Source organism: Haliotis rufescens, unplaced genomic scaffold (genome assembly GCF_023055435.1).
Source record: "Haliotis rufescens isolate VD_foot unplaced genomic scaffold, xgHalRufe1.0.p SCAF_2, whole genome shotgun sequence".
Lineage (NCBI taxonomy): Eukaryota > Metazoa > Mollusca > Gastropoda > Lepetellida > Haliotidae > Haliotis > Haliotis rufescens.
Genome location: NW_025963890.1, coordinates 9,016,662 through 9,034,896, shown reverse-complemented (window position 1 = coordinate 9,034,896; position 18,235 = coordinate 9,016,662). Strand labels below are relative to the sequence as shown.

The following is an 18,235-nucleotide window of genomic DNA, read 5'->3' as shown; positions in this document are numbered from 1 at the left end:
TGTCCAGACAGTCTTCGGAAGACTCATCTTTGATCATTCCATACTGGTTTGGTTTTCATGGCGATGTTAAATCATTGACACCACCATATGGAACACGAGAGAATTACGAATATATCTGTGCTATAAATGACACCTGACCGAAATTTCGGCTCATAGCATAACCAGATATAAACCACTGTACTGTACGGTACAATTCGAAGAACGCTTCACAAATGTGTTCGTTTGTTTGTTGTTTAACACCGCAATATTCCAGCTATATGGCGGCGGTCTGTAAATAATCTAATCTGGACGAGACAATCCAGTGATTAGCATCATGAGCATCGATCCACGCAATTGGTTGCTTTGGTTTGTTGTTTAACGCCGCACTCAGCAATATTCCAGCTATATGACGGCTGTCTGTAAATAATCGAGTCTGGACCAGCCAATGCAGTGATTGATATCATGAGCATCGGTCCTCGCAATTGGGATACGATGACATGCATCAACCAAGTCAGCTAGCCTGACCACCCGACGCCGTTAGTCGCCTCTTACGACAAGCATAGTCACCTTTTACGGCAAGCATGGGTTGGCAAAGACCTATTCTGCCCCGGATCTTCACTGGTCCTCCACAAATTAATGGTACTGATCCAATGATCAACTAGTAGCAGGAAAAGAGTCATTCCTTATTGTGTCATATTTTACAATTATAATTATTCATAATGATGTTTTTGAGACATGACGTATGTTTATCAGTTACATGCTATACTACTTTATATATTAGTATTTGTGTATAAATTTTGAATGAAATTACGAGTGTATCACGAGATATTTCGAGTGTACACAAGTGATTTCATTCAACAACGTGCTTGCAGCATGGTCTTAACAGTCAATCACCTTCGCAGAAGATGACACCAGTGTTTCTATTGTTGCACGTGCTAGATTTGCACGGTCGACACGGAGGACCCTTAGACACTTGCCGATACATCATGTCATTTTGTTGAGGGGTGATAGGATGACGGTTGTTGTTGGCAAAGATGCTGTAAGTCTCCATCCTCCACGTTTTATGTCGGGACGAGTTTTTCCGTCCGTCATCATTTGGTGTCTGCATTATCTGCTGGACCTATTAATCTGAAACTTTCACCACCCTTCCTACAAATAAGGATATCGAAATTTGTTCACGGGGTTCGAATCTGATTTTAAGTATGGTCATCTTGGGAACACTTATATGCAGCTTTAAAAGTACATGGCCATCATAGGTTGCCTGCATTGGGCCTTAAACACACATCATATGTCCTTGATTTGACTTTTGACGCATTCAGACACAAATATATCACTGTATTGTCGGTAAACATTTCCGAAGCCACTTCACAATGAATCTGAAACTCGAATATCTTCCGCTTAAGAGGAGACCACGACATTTTAATCTGATTCGATTCCGACTGCAATAGATAAATTTTGACGGTTATTTATCAGAAATTAGTTAATCTGCAGTGAGCCTAAAAGATTATACAGTATTTTCGTGTACATATATTATGGCTTGCTTTGATCTTGTGAAAACTGAACTATGTTTTTATAGCGCCATTTTACACCTTTGCAGCGAGTAGATGTTTTTAAGCTTGAACAAGCCCATGTTGTTTTCTGTATCATAATACAAACTGTAGCAGGATATATACAGCGGTTTTAGTGCAAATAGAATATAGTAAGATGAGTAGTTAAATGGAATTTCGGCGTACACTGTATAGCGAGGTCTTTCGAGGGGCGTTGACGAGCGTGTTCAGCGGGAACCAATTTAACAACGAATTTAGATAATGATCCTGTGAATCAAAGACGCTCGCTGAAGAGCGAAAATTATTATGTTTGTATATTGTGCAAACGCATATCAAGATATAAGTATTCAATTTCATTAAGATTATTTATCCAAATATGGGTGATAAATGCCACTGTACGCAAACATTTTTAATTATTTCATATAGTGTCTACTCTGACATCGACTGATTAAACATCTTTGTTTTATGAATTATGTATTAACTCATATTGAGGCAAAGCAATATGAACTTCAGCTTTACTTTAAGTTTAAGAATGTTGAGGATTGACATTTCATGAATTTCATGTTTTGCAATGACAAACCGTACTGTTTATTTTGCAAGATTTATTAATAATATTTTTGAGCCATACAAACTGAGATTTAAGCTTTAATTTTTATATGAAATATTTTATGTTGACATTTAATGCATTTACAGGTATTACAATGTAAACTAGATGACCAGTTTTGTATGTAGTCTTGAAGCACAATAGTGAGTTGTGAATAAATTCTATGACATCTTCATAGGTCAGTTATTTTCTCCTTGAAGGCACATCTGACGTTTCGAGTGCAGACCACCACGTCCCTCCGTTTAATATGTTCCCATAGATATTCAAAACCTGAAAACAAAAAACTGTTTAACTTCTGAGTTTGTTTTACCATTGTGCGCAGCATTAAAACCTCTTTTATTCTTATGGTTGTTTGTGCATTTAAACGTCCACACTTTCCTTTCTAAGTGACCGTTTTCGTGGTCTAGTGATGGAGCGTCAGCCCGGAGAGCGTAAGGTCCGTGGTTCGATCCCCGACCGTGTTATACCAAAAGACGCTAAAAGATGGTACTTGTTGTTACACTGTCTGGCGCTCGGCATTAAGGAGCTAAAACAAAGTCCGGTTGGCTCGGAGTCAGTATACTGTGTCTGAGTGGGGTAACTGCGACATGGTATCTCAGTGGGCGTGCACTATAAATCGGCATCAGTCCGGACCAGTACAAGCAGCCACATACACACACGTGCATGCACGTCTCTATATAAGTGCATTAATCTTGGACGCGACGTTAAACCCCATTTCACCTCACCTCCTTTCTTATTTAAGTTTACATTCCATCATGGTTAGAGGCGAGACCAAAGGCGCAGCCCTGGATTATTTATTAGATAACAGACTGATAATGCCGAATGTTGTGCTGCAAACCAACCTTCGATATGAGCGCATCATCAGTGGTCGTTTATTAACTGGCCAAGCTCCAGTGTGTGTACCAATTAAATAATACCTCAATGCTTCTGACAATTTGAAAAGGTGTATGTATGGGATGCGTGTCGTACGTTGTGCCATGCTTCCCTGTCGGGAAGTCAAACTGACTTTCGCTATTATCTCAATAACAGTGAGAGACAGAAACTCTCGCAGTGACTTCGACCATGAATTCAAATTTAAGGACAATTAAGAATCGAATTGTTGAAAAGTTAGATAGACATATTTTAAAAACTATCTTAAAATATACATATTATACATGTACGTGTATCAAGTTTCATTGTATTTCTAACACATGTGCCTAAATATCGTAAGATCTGATGCGCATCATATATCTGCTGTATTCCCCATCAATTACCTTTTCGAGGAAGTGTATTGTGATTATCTCTTTCTGCATGTATGTACATGTCATGTATATGTGATAGTTGTCTCCTATGTGATTGGCGTATTTGAGCTATATTTAACATTTGACATTATTTTATTAGTAATTGTACATGTTTGCTTTCTAAAGCCTCTCTCATAAATCCCTGGTCGATAAGTTGTATACACAATTCTTATTTCACGTTCCCCTCAACAGTAATACATAACAACTAATGCGGGATGTTACTGAAACGGGCATTTTTCTGAGGAATTTCTAAAAATAAATCCATTGCATAGAAATTGTTATTGTATAATTAAATCGTTATATCATGCGAGGGGTGGCCGAAACATATGATGGACAGCCAGACTGAAGTGCGTGAATCCCATGGATGATGTAAAAATTCTTCTACAGCAGAACTAATGGCACAAGCATTTGCATCATGTTTGCCAGACAGTAAGCTGTTCTCTAACTTTGGTAAGGTGTGAAAATATGTCTGTGCCCAAGTGGTTGTTAAATACGGAGGCCGCGAACCCAATGTGCTGAAACCTTTGCCATGCCCAAAGGCTATTTGACGTGAGGTGAGTCGTCGATTATCCATAATTATGTCGTTATTTTATCACCATTTTGTGTCAGCTGAAGGTTTGTCTGATCTTGGACCATCTTCGAGGCTCTCTCTTTCCCCCTTGAATTCCAGTGCCCATCTCTAGACAATGGCAAAGGTGAGAGCATAACCCCATTGATTGTTGGACTTTGCCCTTTCGGTTTGAGATAATTGTTGACGATTTGGTCCATTTTAATCAACAGAGAATACATGGTCACTTTGATGCCTGGAGAAATATGCTGCATGGTTGTGCATTTGGTATGAAGGTGAGATTAACCCAGATGATATGTCTTGGTTTGTCAGCACAATGCCAAAGTGGGAAATGTCTACGACCTGCACCCGATTCACTTCAGACTTTCCCACAACATGAAGCTAACAGGCAGCAGAATAACTGAAATAATGTTCAAAAGGGTTGAAAAATACCTCACTCACTCGATCATAGGTTCGAATTCCCGTGGCAAACATCTACCACCGTTGTCACGTATATACAAGTAGGCTTTATTAGTAGCTTGGATTGGAATTCAGACAAATATGATATTTTAGTGGCGTCAGTATTTCATTTAAATCAGCTACAATTTGTTGAGAGATTTTGTATCCCTTTTTTGTTTTCTCACAGTTGTTACAATCTATTTTATAACCGGATACACATTGAAGTTCGGGAATGATGAAACCGATATCCCGATCCCCGACATCAAGTATTTAAGCATGAACGCTATCTTAAGGAACTGTTTGAGAAAGTATCGGGGCTATCACAACTTAGACACAAGTAATATTTCCGTGTTCGTGTTGGACACAATGCAAAACGTCGAGTCAGAGAGAACGAATCACCCGACAGGAAACAACACATGACAGATTTTAACTATATCAGTGTAACACGTGATTAATTTGTGGAAGTGGACTGTGCTACAACACTATGGCTTGGTAAGTCTCTAGAAATCTCTAGACCTTGCTATCATCGTTCGCCTGCATGCGCTGTGTTAAGTCTTTGGTAGGGCTGTATGAATAAAATATGTGTACATGTATAAACACCTGTTCAGGGATTCATTACTCAATGTTCCTCAATGCTCAAGTGTTAAACTGTATATACTGAACACCAAAGGTAACGCGAAAACGTCAGAAAATGTTTTCTTCCTGTGCAAATAGAACCGCGCTGGATGTTTAAGATCAAATAGTTGTTCTTTGTCCAAGCGGTCGAAATTCGAGTGGGTTTCGGCTCAAGTTGCCGTTGGGTACGAATGTTCCATGGCATATATGTGCGCATGATGCACGTGCTTCACATGACGCAGTATAGTCTCAAGGTGTTAATGTCGTTATGAGACTACGTCGTTTATCATTTATTCACTCTGCAAAGATCATGCCCTGTGGAGGCGAGTTCTTTTCTCTGACAGCATTGTAATTATACAAGATTCGCGTTTCTTTTGGTGATCAGTTAACAATAAGAGTTACCAGGTGCTACAATTGTAATATTACGTTCAAACGAGCTGTCGCTTTCTTAATAATTGTAATGTCATGACTTAAAACGAGGTGTCCCGACTTTAATTTATTTCCTTAATAACCATTATATTATTCCGACTATATACGATTATACGATTCCGACTATACATAAATGGTCGGTTGGAGCCTGGTAAATACATTTTGCAAATAAAGTTTATGATGGTGTATATATGGGCAATGTATTTTATTTTGAACACAAAATTGTTAAGTGCTGACGCGTTTGGTTTAATTTTCACGTATCGTAAGGTGAAGTTTCGTTCAAGATTATTGCACTTACATAGTGACGTGCATGCACATACGCTCGAGCGCGCGCGTGTATGTGTGTTTATGTCTGTGTGTGCTTGTACTGGTCCGACCAGTGCTCCGTTTACCCCCTTAATGCTGAGAGCCAGGCAGGGTAACAATAAGTATCACCTTATAACATATTTTGGTATGAAGCGGCCGGGGATCGAACCACTGACCTTCCACTCTCCATGTAGACGCTCTACCCACTACACCACGGAGGCAGCCATTTAGAGAAAAGTACGTGATGTACAGTCTACAAGATATGGATGCATCAAATCTCATCAAACAATGTGTGTTTACCAATCACACGTTGCAACTTTTATCACTCAGGAAGTAGATTTACAAACATCATATCACGTTACAGCATGACCGTGTACACGATAACATTAAAATTACCATTGTGTATGCCTACATGCATTTGGACACTTTGTATCATAATTGTCACCCGCTGTGTATTATCTTAGACTGCTATTCATGAGAAATGGAAACAAATCCAGCTTACAAATAAAACTTAAAAACTTGTGGGAAAATTGATGGTTGTAGGAATTGAAATTGATTTTTAATGACCCGGATTTTTACACTCAGTAAAATATTCATTGACACACAAGTTGAATGATGGTTGGTTGGAATTCAAACTGACATCCGATCCTACGCTAAAAGGGTACCCCGACTGGCCTCAAAACTTCATCACAGAAACTCCTGCAAGTCAATAATCAAGACTGACGAGGTCTGTCCTATGTCGTTGATGTCTGCCCACTTCTTCAATCAGCAACCACCGAACTGCCTGATCGTGATGCCGTGATGCCGATTTTGCAGTTTTAACATTAAACCCACTGTTTATGATGGACTTAAACTTTACGCATAATGAGTATATAAAAAAAGGACAAGAGACACGATATAGCCCAGAATTATGTAGAAAGTCTGTCAGCTGATTTCATGTCGTGGATACATTGTTCGGTTTTTGGATAGTCCGTGTAATATGGGTGTATATATTGCTTTCGTAAACTGTTTACATTAGAGTAGAGTTCCAATATCATCATCACAGTCATGTTATTGACTGTGGACAACCACTATCACCATTAGGCAAATCTATAGCAAATATATTTTGCGGACCAGTGAAATAGACTATTGTCTGTCCCTTAATATATTGAGATATTTTTGTTGTTCAACAGAGCCGTGATTTATGTTGTTGTTAGTAGTTACATTTTGATTAATTTTCCAAGGATGAATGCCAGTCTAATATATATTGGCTCGGAGCCTTCGTGGAGATTCACAGACAAACGTTCAGCATTTCCCACACTCTCCAAGAACCATGCTAGAAGGGGTATTCTTATGAATGCAGATTTCGCTAATATGTTAATATTTAGTACATTTAATTAAGAAATAAACGACGAGTGGGGGTTGTTTATCGTACAATAAACCACTGCAGGCAGCATAAACTATGAGTGGCGCAGCAGTGCTTAATTGTACGATAACCAACGACCACGAGTCGTTAATTTTGTTATCTGAGATATCAACAGTATGAACAGCCTCTTAAAGGATTTTAATAACATGTACATGCTTTAAAATATTAACCCTTATTTAAATAATGATAACTATCTGAATCCAGTTCGACCTCGGCAATGGTTCTCCCAATACCTTTCTCCCACTTTCGGGTGCGAACGTTTAGCCATTGCTACGTATTTATCTAGGCTGCCAAGCTACATCTATGGGGAACAACACATGAGACACACCCTCGTACATTTTACGATGTCATCACGTTGGGAGCGCATGTTCGAATCTCCAGAAATGACGTCATAATAGAACAATGTTTAATCGTGAAATAAGCCACGTTTTGTTCTTCATTTTTCTTTGCGATGTTTGCGTGCCTATCTTATATTCAAAAATAATTCTACGAGTAACTGAATGTAACCACTGCACACTAGTAATCATTTACTGTGTGCATGAAATAGGTATTTAGAAAGAAGAGGATAATGACAACTTACGAAAACGGCAAGCCGTGAAATCATTAAGATATTTAAGAAAAAAACCAACTAGAGACGGTACTGAGTGGAAATGATGAAATGTTATCTTAATTATTTTTTATTTCAGGTACAGTTTTTGGAGATATTGTATGGTGCTTTTCGCTCCCTTCCATGGTATGTTCTCGCTTACAGTTTTCACAATTAAAAACGTACTCCCGAAACGTCGTTAAATCATACTGAAGCAGTAATACACAACATTAATGATATAGTAGAACAGAAGATATGAAGCACTAAACAATCAAAATATTCATTCCCTGGTAACCCTGTAACAACCGAAATGACAAATATACATTGATGTAACACTTATGTAATACCCCACGTGACATTTTTTTATTCCAAGTATCATCGCATCAATATACGTGACATTGTTTTGAGAAATTAAAGGGTTAAAATGAATATTGTAATCGGCTAGTCAATGCAAAAGGTAACCTTCATTCTGTCAATGTCACTTGACCGCAACCATTGTCTGTTGATATATTTGTTTGCATTCCGTTCTTTCAGATTTGTTGGGAAACTGCACAGCAACAAACATCACAACCACGGAGCCAGTTCCAGCGATTACTTACCTGCCAGGTTACCTAGAGAAAATCTGTCCCCTGAGATGTTTGGAAGGAAAGTGCACATTTCTTGACGATGGAGGCATTGACTGCACCTATGGATGTAACGATGGCTACATGGGGAAAATGTGCAACTTCCCATGTATGAACAATTGCTCAAAATGTGAGCGAGAGAATGCAGATGACTGTATCAAATGTGATCAGGGTTACTTTGGTGAAATATGTGACAAATGTCCAAATGCATGTGGCGAACAAGGATGCTATGGTAACGGTGTCTGCAAGGAGGACTGTTCAGCAATTAATGTCTGTTGGGATAAATGTTTACCAGGATGTAAGATATGTAACGACACATTAGGTAAATGTCAGGAGTGTGCCAACAATTTCATGGGAGAGAACTGCGAGACTTCCTGTTCAGACAATTGTCGCTCTATCTGCTCAACACAGAACTGTACATCTCAATGTGAAAGAGACACGGGTAGATGTTTACATGGATGTGAGCCTGGTTCCTGGGGAGAGCGATGTGCAGATCTGTGTAGTCCGAGATGTCTTGACCAAAACTGTAATCAAACATCAGGACAATGTGTTCAATGCATTAGAGGCTACCATGGCTTTAAATGTCATTTGCCATGTGTAAACTGCAAGGACAGCGGTTGCCTTAAAACGACAGGCACGTGCAAGAAATGTGATGCTGGGTACTATGGACGCACCTGTACTCAAACCTGTCTCAACTGCTCCTCTGACGTCTGTGCTCGGCTCAGTGGACTTTGTAGTAATGTATCCATGACCAACATAATAGGTAAGAATATTAAACTCCATTTGTTGAAATTAATCTTCCAGACTGAGTCTCAACTGTTCATCTGACGTCTGTGACCGAGTCAGTGGACTGTGTATGAACATGCCCAACATGAATATTACTGTGGCGACCACAGTTGATGATATGTATAGTAGCGACACCTATATCACGACGGTCTGCGTAAAATACTAGTATATAAGTTATTCAATAGCTTGATGATGTGTCTACGCCATCGGGTCATTACGTCAGATCAGACATTGTACGTTCCCGATCCGTGCAGGTTGCTCTTGCAACAAGAATGATATGCCATATAGAGATGCCAAAACATGAAAGCAAACCTGGAAACATAATCGGGGCGAACCAGAATTCGAGCCACACTCATAGCTTTCTGGCGTGCCCAAAGGACGCAACTTTGCACAACGAATAGCGTTGGCGACTTAGCCATCCCTTTCTCCTTCGACTCTAGTACTCATATCTACGTCTGTACATGCACGAGCGAAATATCCTATAAGTAAAAGACACAGTTACATCGCCATCATTTCAATGCTACTGCATGTGCAATTAGTTGAAACTAAAAGTAATAACATGTTTCAAAGGAAAGATATATTACAAATACCTTGAAATATAATATAAGACAGTTGACCATTCTTCATGCTACTAAACGTACACTCATGTTGCAGATGACAGCAGCACAATTAACTCGGCTGTACCTCGATATTTACCTGCTATATCTTCTATTACATTGGTAATAGCAGTCTTTGGTGCGGTCGCCTTCATACTGATCATCATTCTTGTTTATCGGTACGTAACTAATGTATCTTGGCGTACTTCACTTTGTTTTTTTGTTTATTTACGGCATCACTCAGCAAAACATAACGACGGTCTGTAGATAATCGAGTCGGTACAGTCAAGTGATTGACATTATGAGCATAGATCTACGCAAATGGGATACAATGACATGCATCAACCACGTCGGCGAGCCTGATCATGATCACCCGATGCGGTTAATCGCCTCTTGGATGGGATGCTGAAGTTGAATTTTAACCCGTATCTTACCGGGGAAGTTCACTTTGTTAAGGATATAAAACAATGTATAACCTACCACAGTCAGAAGCGTCTAGTGAGCAATGTTAGTTCCTGTGATGACCTGTGTCATCTTATGTGATGTAAACGTAATATATAATATTATTATAAGTCTTATCGTAAGCCACAATTTCAAAAAGTCTATTTACGATCAAGGTGGTTGTCTTATGGTTATCAAGGCGTAGGTAGAGATGACAAATCGTTTCGATCCGTGGTAGTATACGTGAATTCGTGATTTTTAGAAAGATTAAAAGTGTATGAATTTCAACTAAGAGACCTAAGCTTTAAGCCCATCCAACCTTATAAGTAACTGGTGATGATGATACGATTGTATTGTAGCCACCAGTTAAATGATATATTAACACGATTTTTCAGGTTACGAAAATTGACATCAAGATTGACCATGTACGGGAGTGGTCATCGGCCTCCTCCTCAAGGAGCTGTGTACGTGAGTCATGAATATGATGAGATTAACTTGGAGGAGATGGACCCATCTTCAGGTGACATAAACAACGATGAACCGTATTACAGTCCCCTCGTTCATGAAGAATTGCAGGCCATGGCTTTAGCTGAAGATCAGATGTCCAGACAGTCTTCGGAAGACGCATCTTTGATCATTCCATACTGGTTTGGTTTTCATGGCGATGATAAATCATTGACACCACCATATGGAACACGAGAGAATTACGAAATCTGTGCTATAAATGACACCTGACCGAAATTTCGGCTCATAGCATAACGAGATATAAACCACTGAGTACTGTACGGTACAATTCGAAGAACGCTTCACAAATGTGTTTGTTTGTTTGTTGTTTAACACCGCAATATTCCAGCTATATGACGGCGGTCTGTAAATAATCTAATCTGGACGAGACAATCCAGTGATTGGCATCATGAGCATCGATCAACGCAGTTGGTTGCTTTGGTTTGTTGTTTAACGCCGCACTCAGCAATATTCCAGCTATATGACGGCTGTCTGTAAATAATCGAGTCAGGACCAGACAATGCAGTGATTGATATCATGAGCATCGGTCCTCGCAATTGGGATCGATGACATGCATCAACCAAGTCAGCTAGCCTGACCAACCGACGCCGTTAGTCGCCTCTTACGACAAGCATAGTCACCTTTTACGGCAAGCACCGGTTGGCAAAGACCTATTCTGCCCCGGATCTTCACTGGTCCTCCACAAATTAATGGTACTGATCCAATGATCAACTAGTAGCAGGAAAGGAGTCATTCCTTAATTTGTCATATTTTACAATAATAATTATTCATAATGATATTATTGAGACATGACGTATGTTTATCAGTTACATGCTATACTACTTTTTATATTGTAGTATTTGTGTATAAATTTTGAATGAAATTACGAGTGTATCACGAGATATTTCGAGTGTACACAAGTGATTCCATTCAACAACGTGCTTGCAGCATGGTCTTAACAGTCAATCACCTTCGCAGAAGATGACACAAGTGTTTCTATTGTTGCACGTGCTAGATTTGCACGGTCGACACGGAGGACCCTTAGACACTTGCCGATACCGCATGTCATTTTGTTGAGGGATGATAGGATGACGGTTGTTGTTGGCAAAGATGCTGTAAGTCTCCATCCTCCACGTTTTATGTCGGGACGAGCTTTTCCGTCCGTCATCATTTGGTGTCTGCATTATCTGCTGGACCTATTAATCTGAAACTTTCACCACCCTTGCTACAAATAAGGACATCGAAATTTGTTCACGGGGTTCGAATCTGATTTTAAGTATGGTCACCTTGTCAGCCACATGAGAACACTTATATGCAGCTTTAATGGTACATGGCCATCATAGGTTGCCTCCATTGGGCCTTAAACACACATCATATGTCCTTGATTTGACTTTTGACGCATTCAGACACAAATATATCACTGTATTGTCGGTAAATATTTCCGAAACCACTTCACAATGAATCTGAAACTGGAATATCTTCCGCTTAAGAGACAAGGACATTTTAATCTGATTCGATTCCGATTTCAATAGTCAGGAGTTTTGACGGTTATTTATCAGAAATTAGTTAGGCTGCAGTGAGCCTAATGATTATGCAGTATTTTCGTGTACATATATTATGGCTTGCTTTGATCTTGTGGAAACTGGACTTTGTTTTTATAGAGCCATTTTACACCTTTGCAGCGAGTAGATGTTTTTAAGCTTGAAAAAGCCCATGTTGTTTTCTGTATCATAAAACGAACTGTAGCAGGATATATACAGCGGTTTTAGTGCAAATAGAATATAGTAAGATGAGTAGTTAAATGGAATTTCGGCGTACACTGTATAGCGAGGTCTTTCGAGGGGCGTTGACGAGCGTGTTCAGCGGGAACCAATTTAACAACGAATTTAGATAATGATCCTGTGAATCAAAGACGCACGCTGAAGAGCGAAAATTATTATGTTTGTATATTGTGCAAACGCATATCAAGATATAAGTATTCAATTTCTTTAAGATTACTTATCCAAATATGGGTGATAAATGCCACTGTACGCAAATATTTTTAATTATTTCATATAGTGTCTACTCTGACATCGACTGATTAAACATCTTTGTTTTATGAATTATGTATTAACTCATATTGAGGCAAAGCAATATGAACTTCAGCTTTACTTTAAGTTTAAGAATGTTGAGGATTGACATTTCATAAAACCGTACTGTTTATTTTGCAAGATTTATTAATAATATTTATGGAGCCACACAAACAGAGATTTAAGCTTTAATTTTTATATGAACTATTTTATGTTGACATTTAATGCATTTACAGGTATTACAATGTAAACTAGATGACCAGTTTTTTTATGTAGTCTTGAAGCAAAATAGTGAGTTGTGAATAAATTCTATGACATCTTCATAGGTCAGTTATTTTCTCCTTGAAGGCACATCTGACGTTTCGAGTGCAGACCACCACGTCCCTCCGTTTAATATGTTCCCATAGATATTCAAAACCTGAACACAAAAACCTGTTTAACTTTTGAGTTTGTTTTACCATTGTGCGCAGCATTAAGTAAAATAATATAGGATTTTCTAACCAGCCTTGAGTCGGGCATATATAAAAACTTTAGACCAATATTTACGGGCTTAAATACATAGCACGTGTCTTCCACATTCACCTCTTACAACATGACATGCAGTTGTAGATTTTACACTTAGGACGCGCGTACAGGCCAACATATGAACAGTTTCAATTTCTGCACGTAATTCACAATTTACACTCCATATTTCTGCTCCATAAAGTAACATTGGACTTATCTTTGTGACATTCTTTTTTGAAAAATGAATGAAATAGTTATGGTTTTAGTATTGACAAGCACTTACAAACACAAATTGAATCTTCTTTGCTTGCAAGAAAGCATCTTTACATGTTTGAAATATGATAGAGATTTTGTAAACGATAATCCTAAGTATTTATATGAAGGCACAGAAACAAGCGGTTGTCCATCATACAAGTTTCTACTTCAATTGCTATTTATTTATATAAAAACGTGAACAATAGGGGACTTTAAACACAGCCTTGTTTTAGTCCCAAAAGACACTCAAAAGCATGGGAAGTAGTATCATTAGCCCTGACACAGGTTTCATCACATTTGTAAATAGCTTGGATAATCTTTGAAGGTATTCCAGAATTTTTGTAGAACATTCCATAATTTAGGTCTATATACTAGGTCAAATGCCTTCTCAAAGTCAACAATAATTGCATTATTTGCATTTGTTTTTAGACAAGAAACGTTAGACGATTGCTTGTAAAATAAAAATGTTGTGAATAGTGCTACAGCCTTTGCGGAAACCTGCTTATGATTCCACAATATTATCACATGTGTTGAACCAGTAAGTTAACCTATTGTTTAGAACTGTTGTATATACTATACAAAAAGCACTTAAGGTCATCCTCCTGTAATTAATTGTTCGGGGAGTGAGTGTCATATGTTTTAATATGCCAGTACCCCATGAAGCTGGAGTATATATAAATATACAGTATATGAAATACAAATTCATTATACGGTACAAAAATGTCTTGTGCAGCTGTTAAAAAAATCTGGGATAATATAATCAATGTCCGAGGATTTATTACATTCCAGAGGGCTTTTCCTCTTTAGTAATTGTAGAGTCTCATATATCTATAGTTATGTTTGCATTATGACTTAACGCATCAGTTCCGTTTGCAAAGACACAATCGCCATTATTCTCATTCAAATCATGTTCAGAAGTGTTAAAATATTTTCTTAAATGTTCAAACCATTTGTCAGTTGTTATTGGCGATTTATGTGAATCTGAAACATTGAGGATTTTTAGGGACCCAAAAACCTTTTGGCATCATGCATGCTAGATAATAATGTATCTTTCATACTATCAGAGTATGGACGTTTCTTGTCAAGTAAAATACTGATATATATATTCCGAGATTTGATTACAATTGTAATGAATCATTCTCCTTGCAATACCCTAACACATTTAAGTAGCCTGTATCTTTCCATCCTATAAAATGATTATTCTTTATCATACCAAGGTTGTTGATTCGTATCACTTTCTGCATGGAGCATTGTTGTGTTGGATGATGCATGTTGCATTAATTTAGTTTCAACTTGTGTTTGCACTTTCCTTTTTAGAGAGGTCAAGTTTATTTCGGCGTCAGTTTATTTGATGACGTTCAGAAATCCACCATGTCTGTTATTTTACCTTCATAATGCCGAAAACGATATTTGTCTACCTGCATGTGTCAAATATGTTTCAGGAATTGATTAAAACCTCTTTTCTTCTTATGGTTGTTTGTGCATTTAAACGTCCACACTTTCTTTTCTAAGTGACCGTTTTCGTGGTCTAGTGATGGAGCGTCCGCCCGGAGAGCGTAAGGTCCGTGGTTCGATCCCCAACCGTGTTATACCAAAAGATGGTACTTGTTGTTACCCTGTCTGGCGCTCGGCATTAAGGAGCTGAAACAAAGTCCGGTCTGCTCGGAGTCAGTTTACTGTGTCTGAGTGGGGTAACTGCGACATGGTATCTCAGTGGGCCTGCACTATCAATCGGCATCAGTCCGGACCAGTACAAGCAGCCACATACACACACGTGCATGCACGTCTCTATATAAATGCATTAATCTTGGACGCGACGTTAAACCCCATTTCACCTCACCTCCTTTCTTAGTTAAGTTTACATTCCATCATGGTTAGAGGCGAGACCAAAGGCGCAGCCCTGGATTATTTATTAGATAACAGACTGATAATGCCGAATGTTGTGCTGCAAACCAACCTTCGATATGAGCGCATCATCAGTGGTCGTTTATTAACTGGCCAAGCTCCAGTGTGTGTACCAATTAAATAATACCTCAATGCTTCTGACAATTTGAAAAGGTGTATGTATGGGATGCGTGTCGTACGTTGTGCCATGCTTCCCTGTCGGGAAGTCAAACTGACTTTCGCTATTATCTCAATAACAGTGAGAGACAGAAACTCTCGCAGTGACTTCGACCATGAATTCAAATTTAAGGACAATTAAGAATCGAATTGTTGAAAAGTTAGATAGACATATTTTAAAAACTATCTTAAAATATACATATTATACATGTACGTGTATCAAGTTTCATTGTATTTCTAACACATGTGCCTAAATATCGTAAGATCTGATGCGCATCATATATCTGCTGTATTCCCCATCAATTACCTTTTCGAGGAAGTGTATTGTGATTATCTCTTTCTGCATGTATGTACATGTCATGTATATGTGATAGTTGTCTCCTATGTGATTGGCGTATTTGAGCTATATTTAACATTTGACATTATTTTATTAGTAATTGTACATGTTTGCTTTCTAAAGCCTCTCTCATAAATCCCTGGTCGATAAGTTGTATACACAATTCTTATTTCACGTTCCCCTCAACAGTAATACATAACAACTAATGCGGGATGTTACTGAAACGGGCATTTTTCTGAGGAATTTCTAAAAATAAATCCATTGCATAGAAATTGTTAGCTGAAGGTTTGTCTGATCTTGGACCATCTTCGAGGCTATCTCTTTACCCCTTGAATTCCAGTGCCCATCTCTAGACAATGGCAAAGGTGAGAGTATAACCCCATTGCTGTTGGACTTTGACCTTTCGGTTTGAGATAATTGTTGACGATTTGGTCCGTTTTAATCAACAGAGAATACATGGTCACTTTGATGCCTGGAGAAATATGCTGCATGGTTGTGCATTTGGTATGAAGGTGAGATTAACCCAGATGATATGTCTTGGTTTGTCAGCACAATGCCAAATTTGGAAATGTCTACGACCTGCACCCGATTCACTTCAGACTTTCCCACAACATGAAGCTAACAGGCAGCAGAATAACTGAAATAATGTTCAAAAGGGTTGAAAAAGACCTCACTCACTCGATCATAGATTGGAATTCCCGTGGCAAACATCTACCACCGTTGTCACGTATATACAAGTAGGCTTTATTAATAGCTTGGATTGGAATTCAGACAAATATGATATTTTAGTGGCGTCAGTATTTCATTTAAATCAGTTACAATTTGTTGAGAGATTTTGTATCCCTTTTTTGTTTTCTCACAGTTGTTACAATCTATTTTATAACCGGATACACATTGAAGTTCGGGAATGATAAAACCGACATCCCGATCCCCGACATCAAGTATTTAAGCATCAACGCAATCTTAAGGAACTGTTTGCGAAAGTATCGGGGCTATCACAACTTAGACACAAGTAATATTTCCGTGTTCGTGTTGGACACAATGCAAAACGTCGAGTCAGAGAGAACGAATCACCCGACAGGAAACAACACATGACAGATTTTAACTATATCAGTGTAACACGTGATTAATTTGTGGAAGTGGACTGTGCTACAACACCATGGCTTGGTAAGTCTCTAGAAATCTCTAGACCTTGCTATCATCGTTCGACTGCATGCGCTGTGTAAAGTCTTTGGTAGGGCTGTATGAATAAAATATGTGTACATGTATAAACACCTATTCAGGGATTCATTACTCAATGTTCCTCAATGCTCAAGTGTTTAACTGTATATACTGAACACCAAAGGAAACGCGAAAACGTCAGAAAATGTTTTCTTCCTGTGCAAATAGAACCGCGCTGGATGTTTAAGATCAAATAGTTGTTCTTTGTCCAAGCGGTCGAAATTCGAGTGGGTTTCGGCTCAAGTTGCCGTTGGGTACGAATGTTCCATGGCATATATGTGCGCATGATGCACGTGCTTCACATGACGCAGTATAGTCTCAAGGTGGTAATGTCGTTATGAGACTACGTCGTTTATCATTTATTCACTCTGCAAAGATCATGCCCTGTGGAGGCGAGTTCTTTTCTCTGACAGCATTGTAATTATACAAGATTCGCGTTTCTTTTGGTGATCAGTTAACAATAAGAGTTACCAGGTGCTACAATTGTAATATTACGTTCAAACGAGCTATCGCTTTCTTAATAATTGTAATGTCATGACTTAAAACGAGGTGTCCCGACTTTAATTTATTTCCTTAATAACCATTATATTATTCCGACTATATACGATTATACGATTCCGACTATACATAAACCGCGCTTGGAGCCTGGTAAATACATTTTGCAAATAAAGTGGGCAATGTATTTTATTTTGAACACAAAATTGTTAAGTGCTGACGCGTTTGGTTTAATTTTCACGTTTCGTAAGGTGAAGTTTCGTTCAAGATTATTGCACTTACATAGTGACGTGCATGCACATACGCTCGAGCGCGCGCGTGTATGTGTGTTTATGTGTGTGTGTGCTTGTACTGGTCCGACCAGTGCTCCGTTTATCCCCTTAATGCTGAGAGCCAGGCAGGGTAACAATAAGTATCACCTTATAACATATTTTGGTATGAAGCGGCCGGGGATCGAACCACTGACCTTCCACTCTCCATGTAGACGCTCTACCCACTAGACCACGGAGGCAGCCATTTAGAGAAAAGTACATGATGTAAAGTCTACAAGATATGGATGCATCAAATCTCATCAAACAATGTGTGT

At 38.6% G+C, this 18,235-nt stretch overlaps 1 protein-coding gene across 1 annotated transcript; it reads left to right on the top strand.

Annotated features, from left to right (window-relative positions):
* The first annotated feature begins 4,900 nt into the window (after positions 1–4,900).
* Positions 4,901–9,208, top strand: LOC124136264 (protein draper-like). Its single transcript, XM_048399197.1, has 3 exons — positions 4,901–4,908; positions 7,858–7,904; positions 8,292–9,208. Exons 1-3 carry the CDS (start codon positions 4,901–4,903, stop codon positions 9,206–9,208), a joined length of 972 nt encoding a protein of 323 aa, XP_048255154.1.
* The last annotated feature ends 9,027 nt before the right edge of the window (positions 9,209–18,235 follow it).

Coding starts and splice junctions, on each gene's coding strand:
- LOC124136264 (XM_048399197.1), top strand. Junction 7,905..8,291: donor GCTTTTCGCTCCCTTCCATG/GTATGTTCTCGC, acceptor CCGTTCTTTCAG/ATTTGTTGGGAAACTGCACA.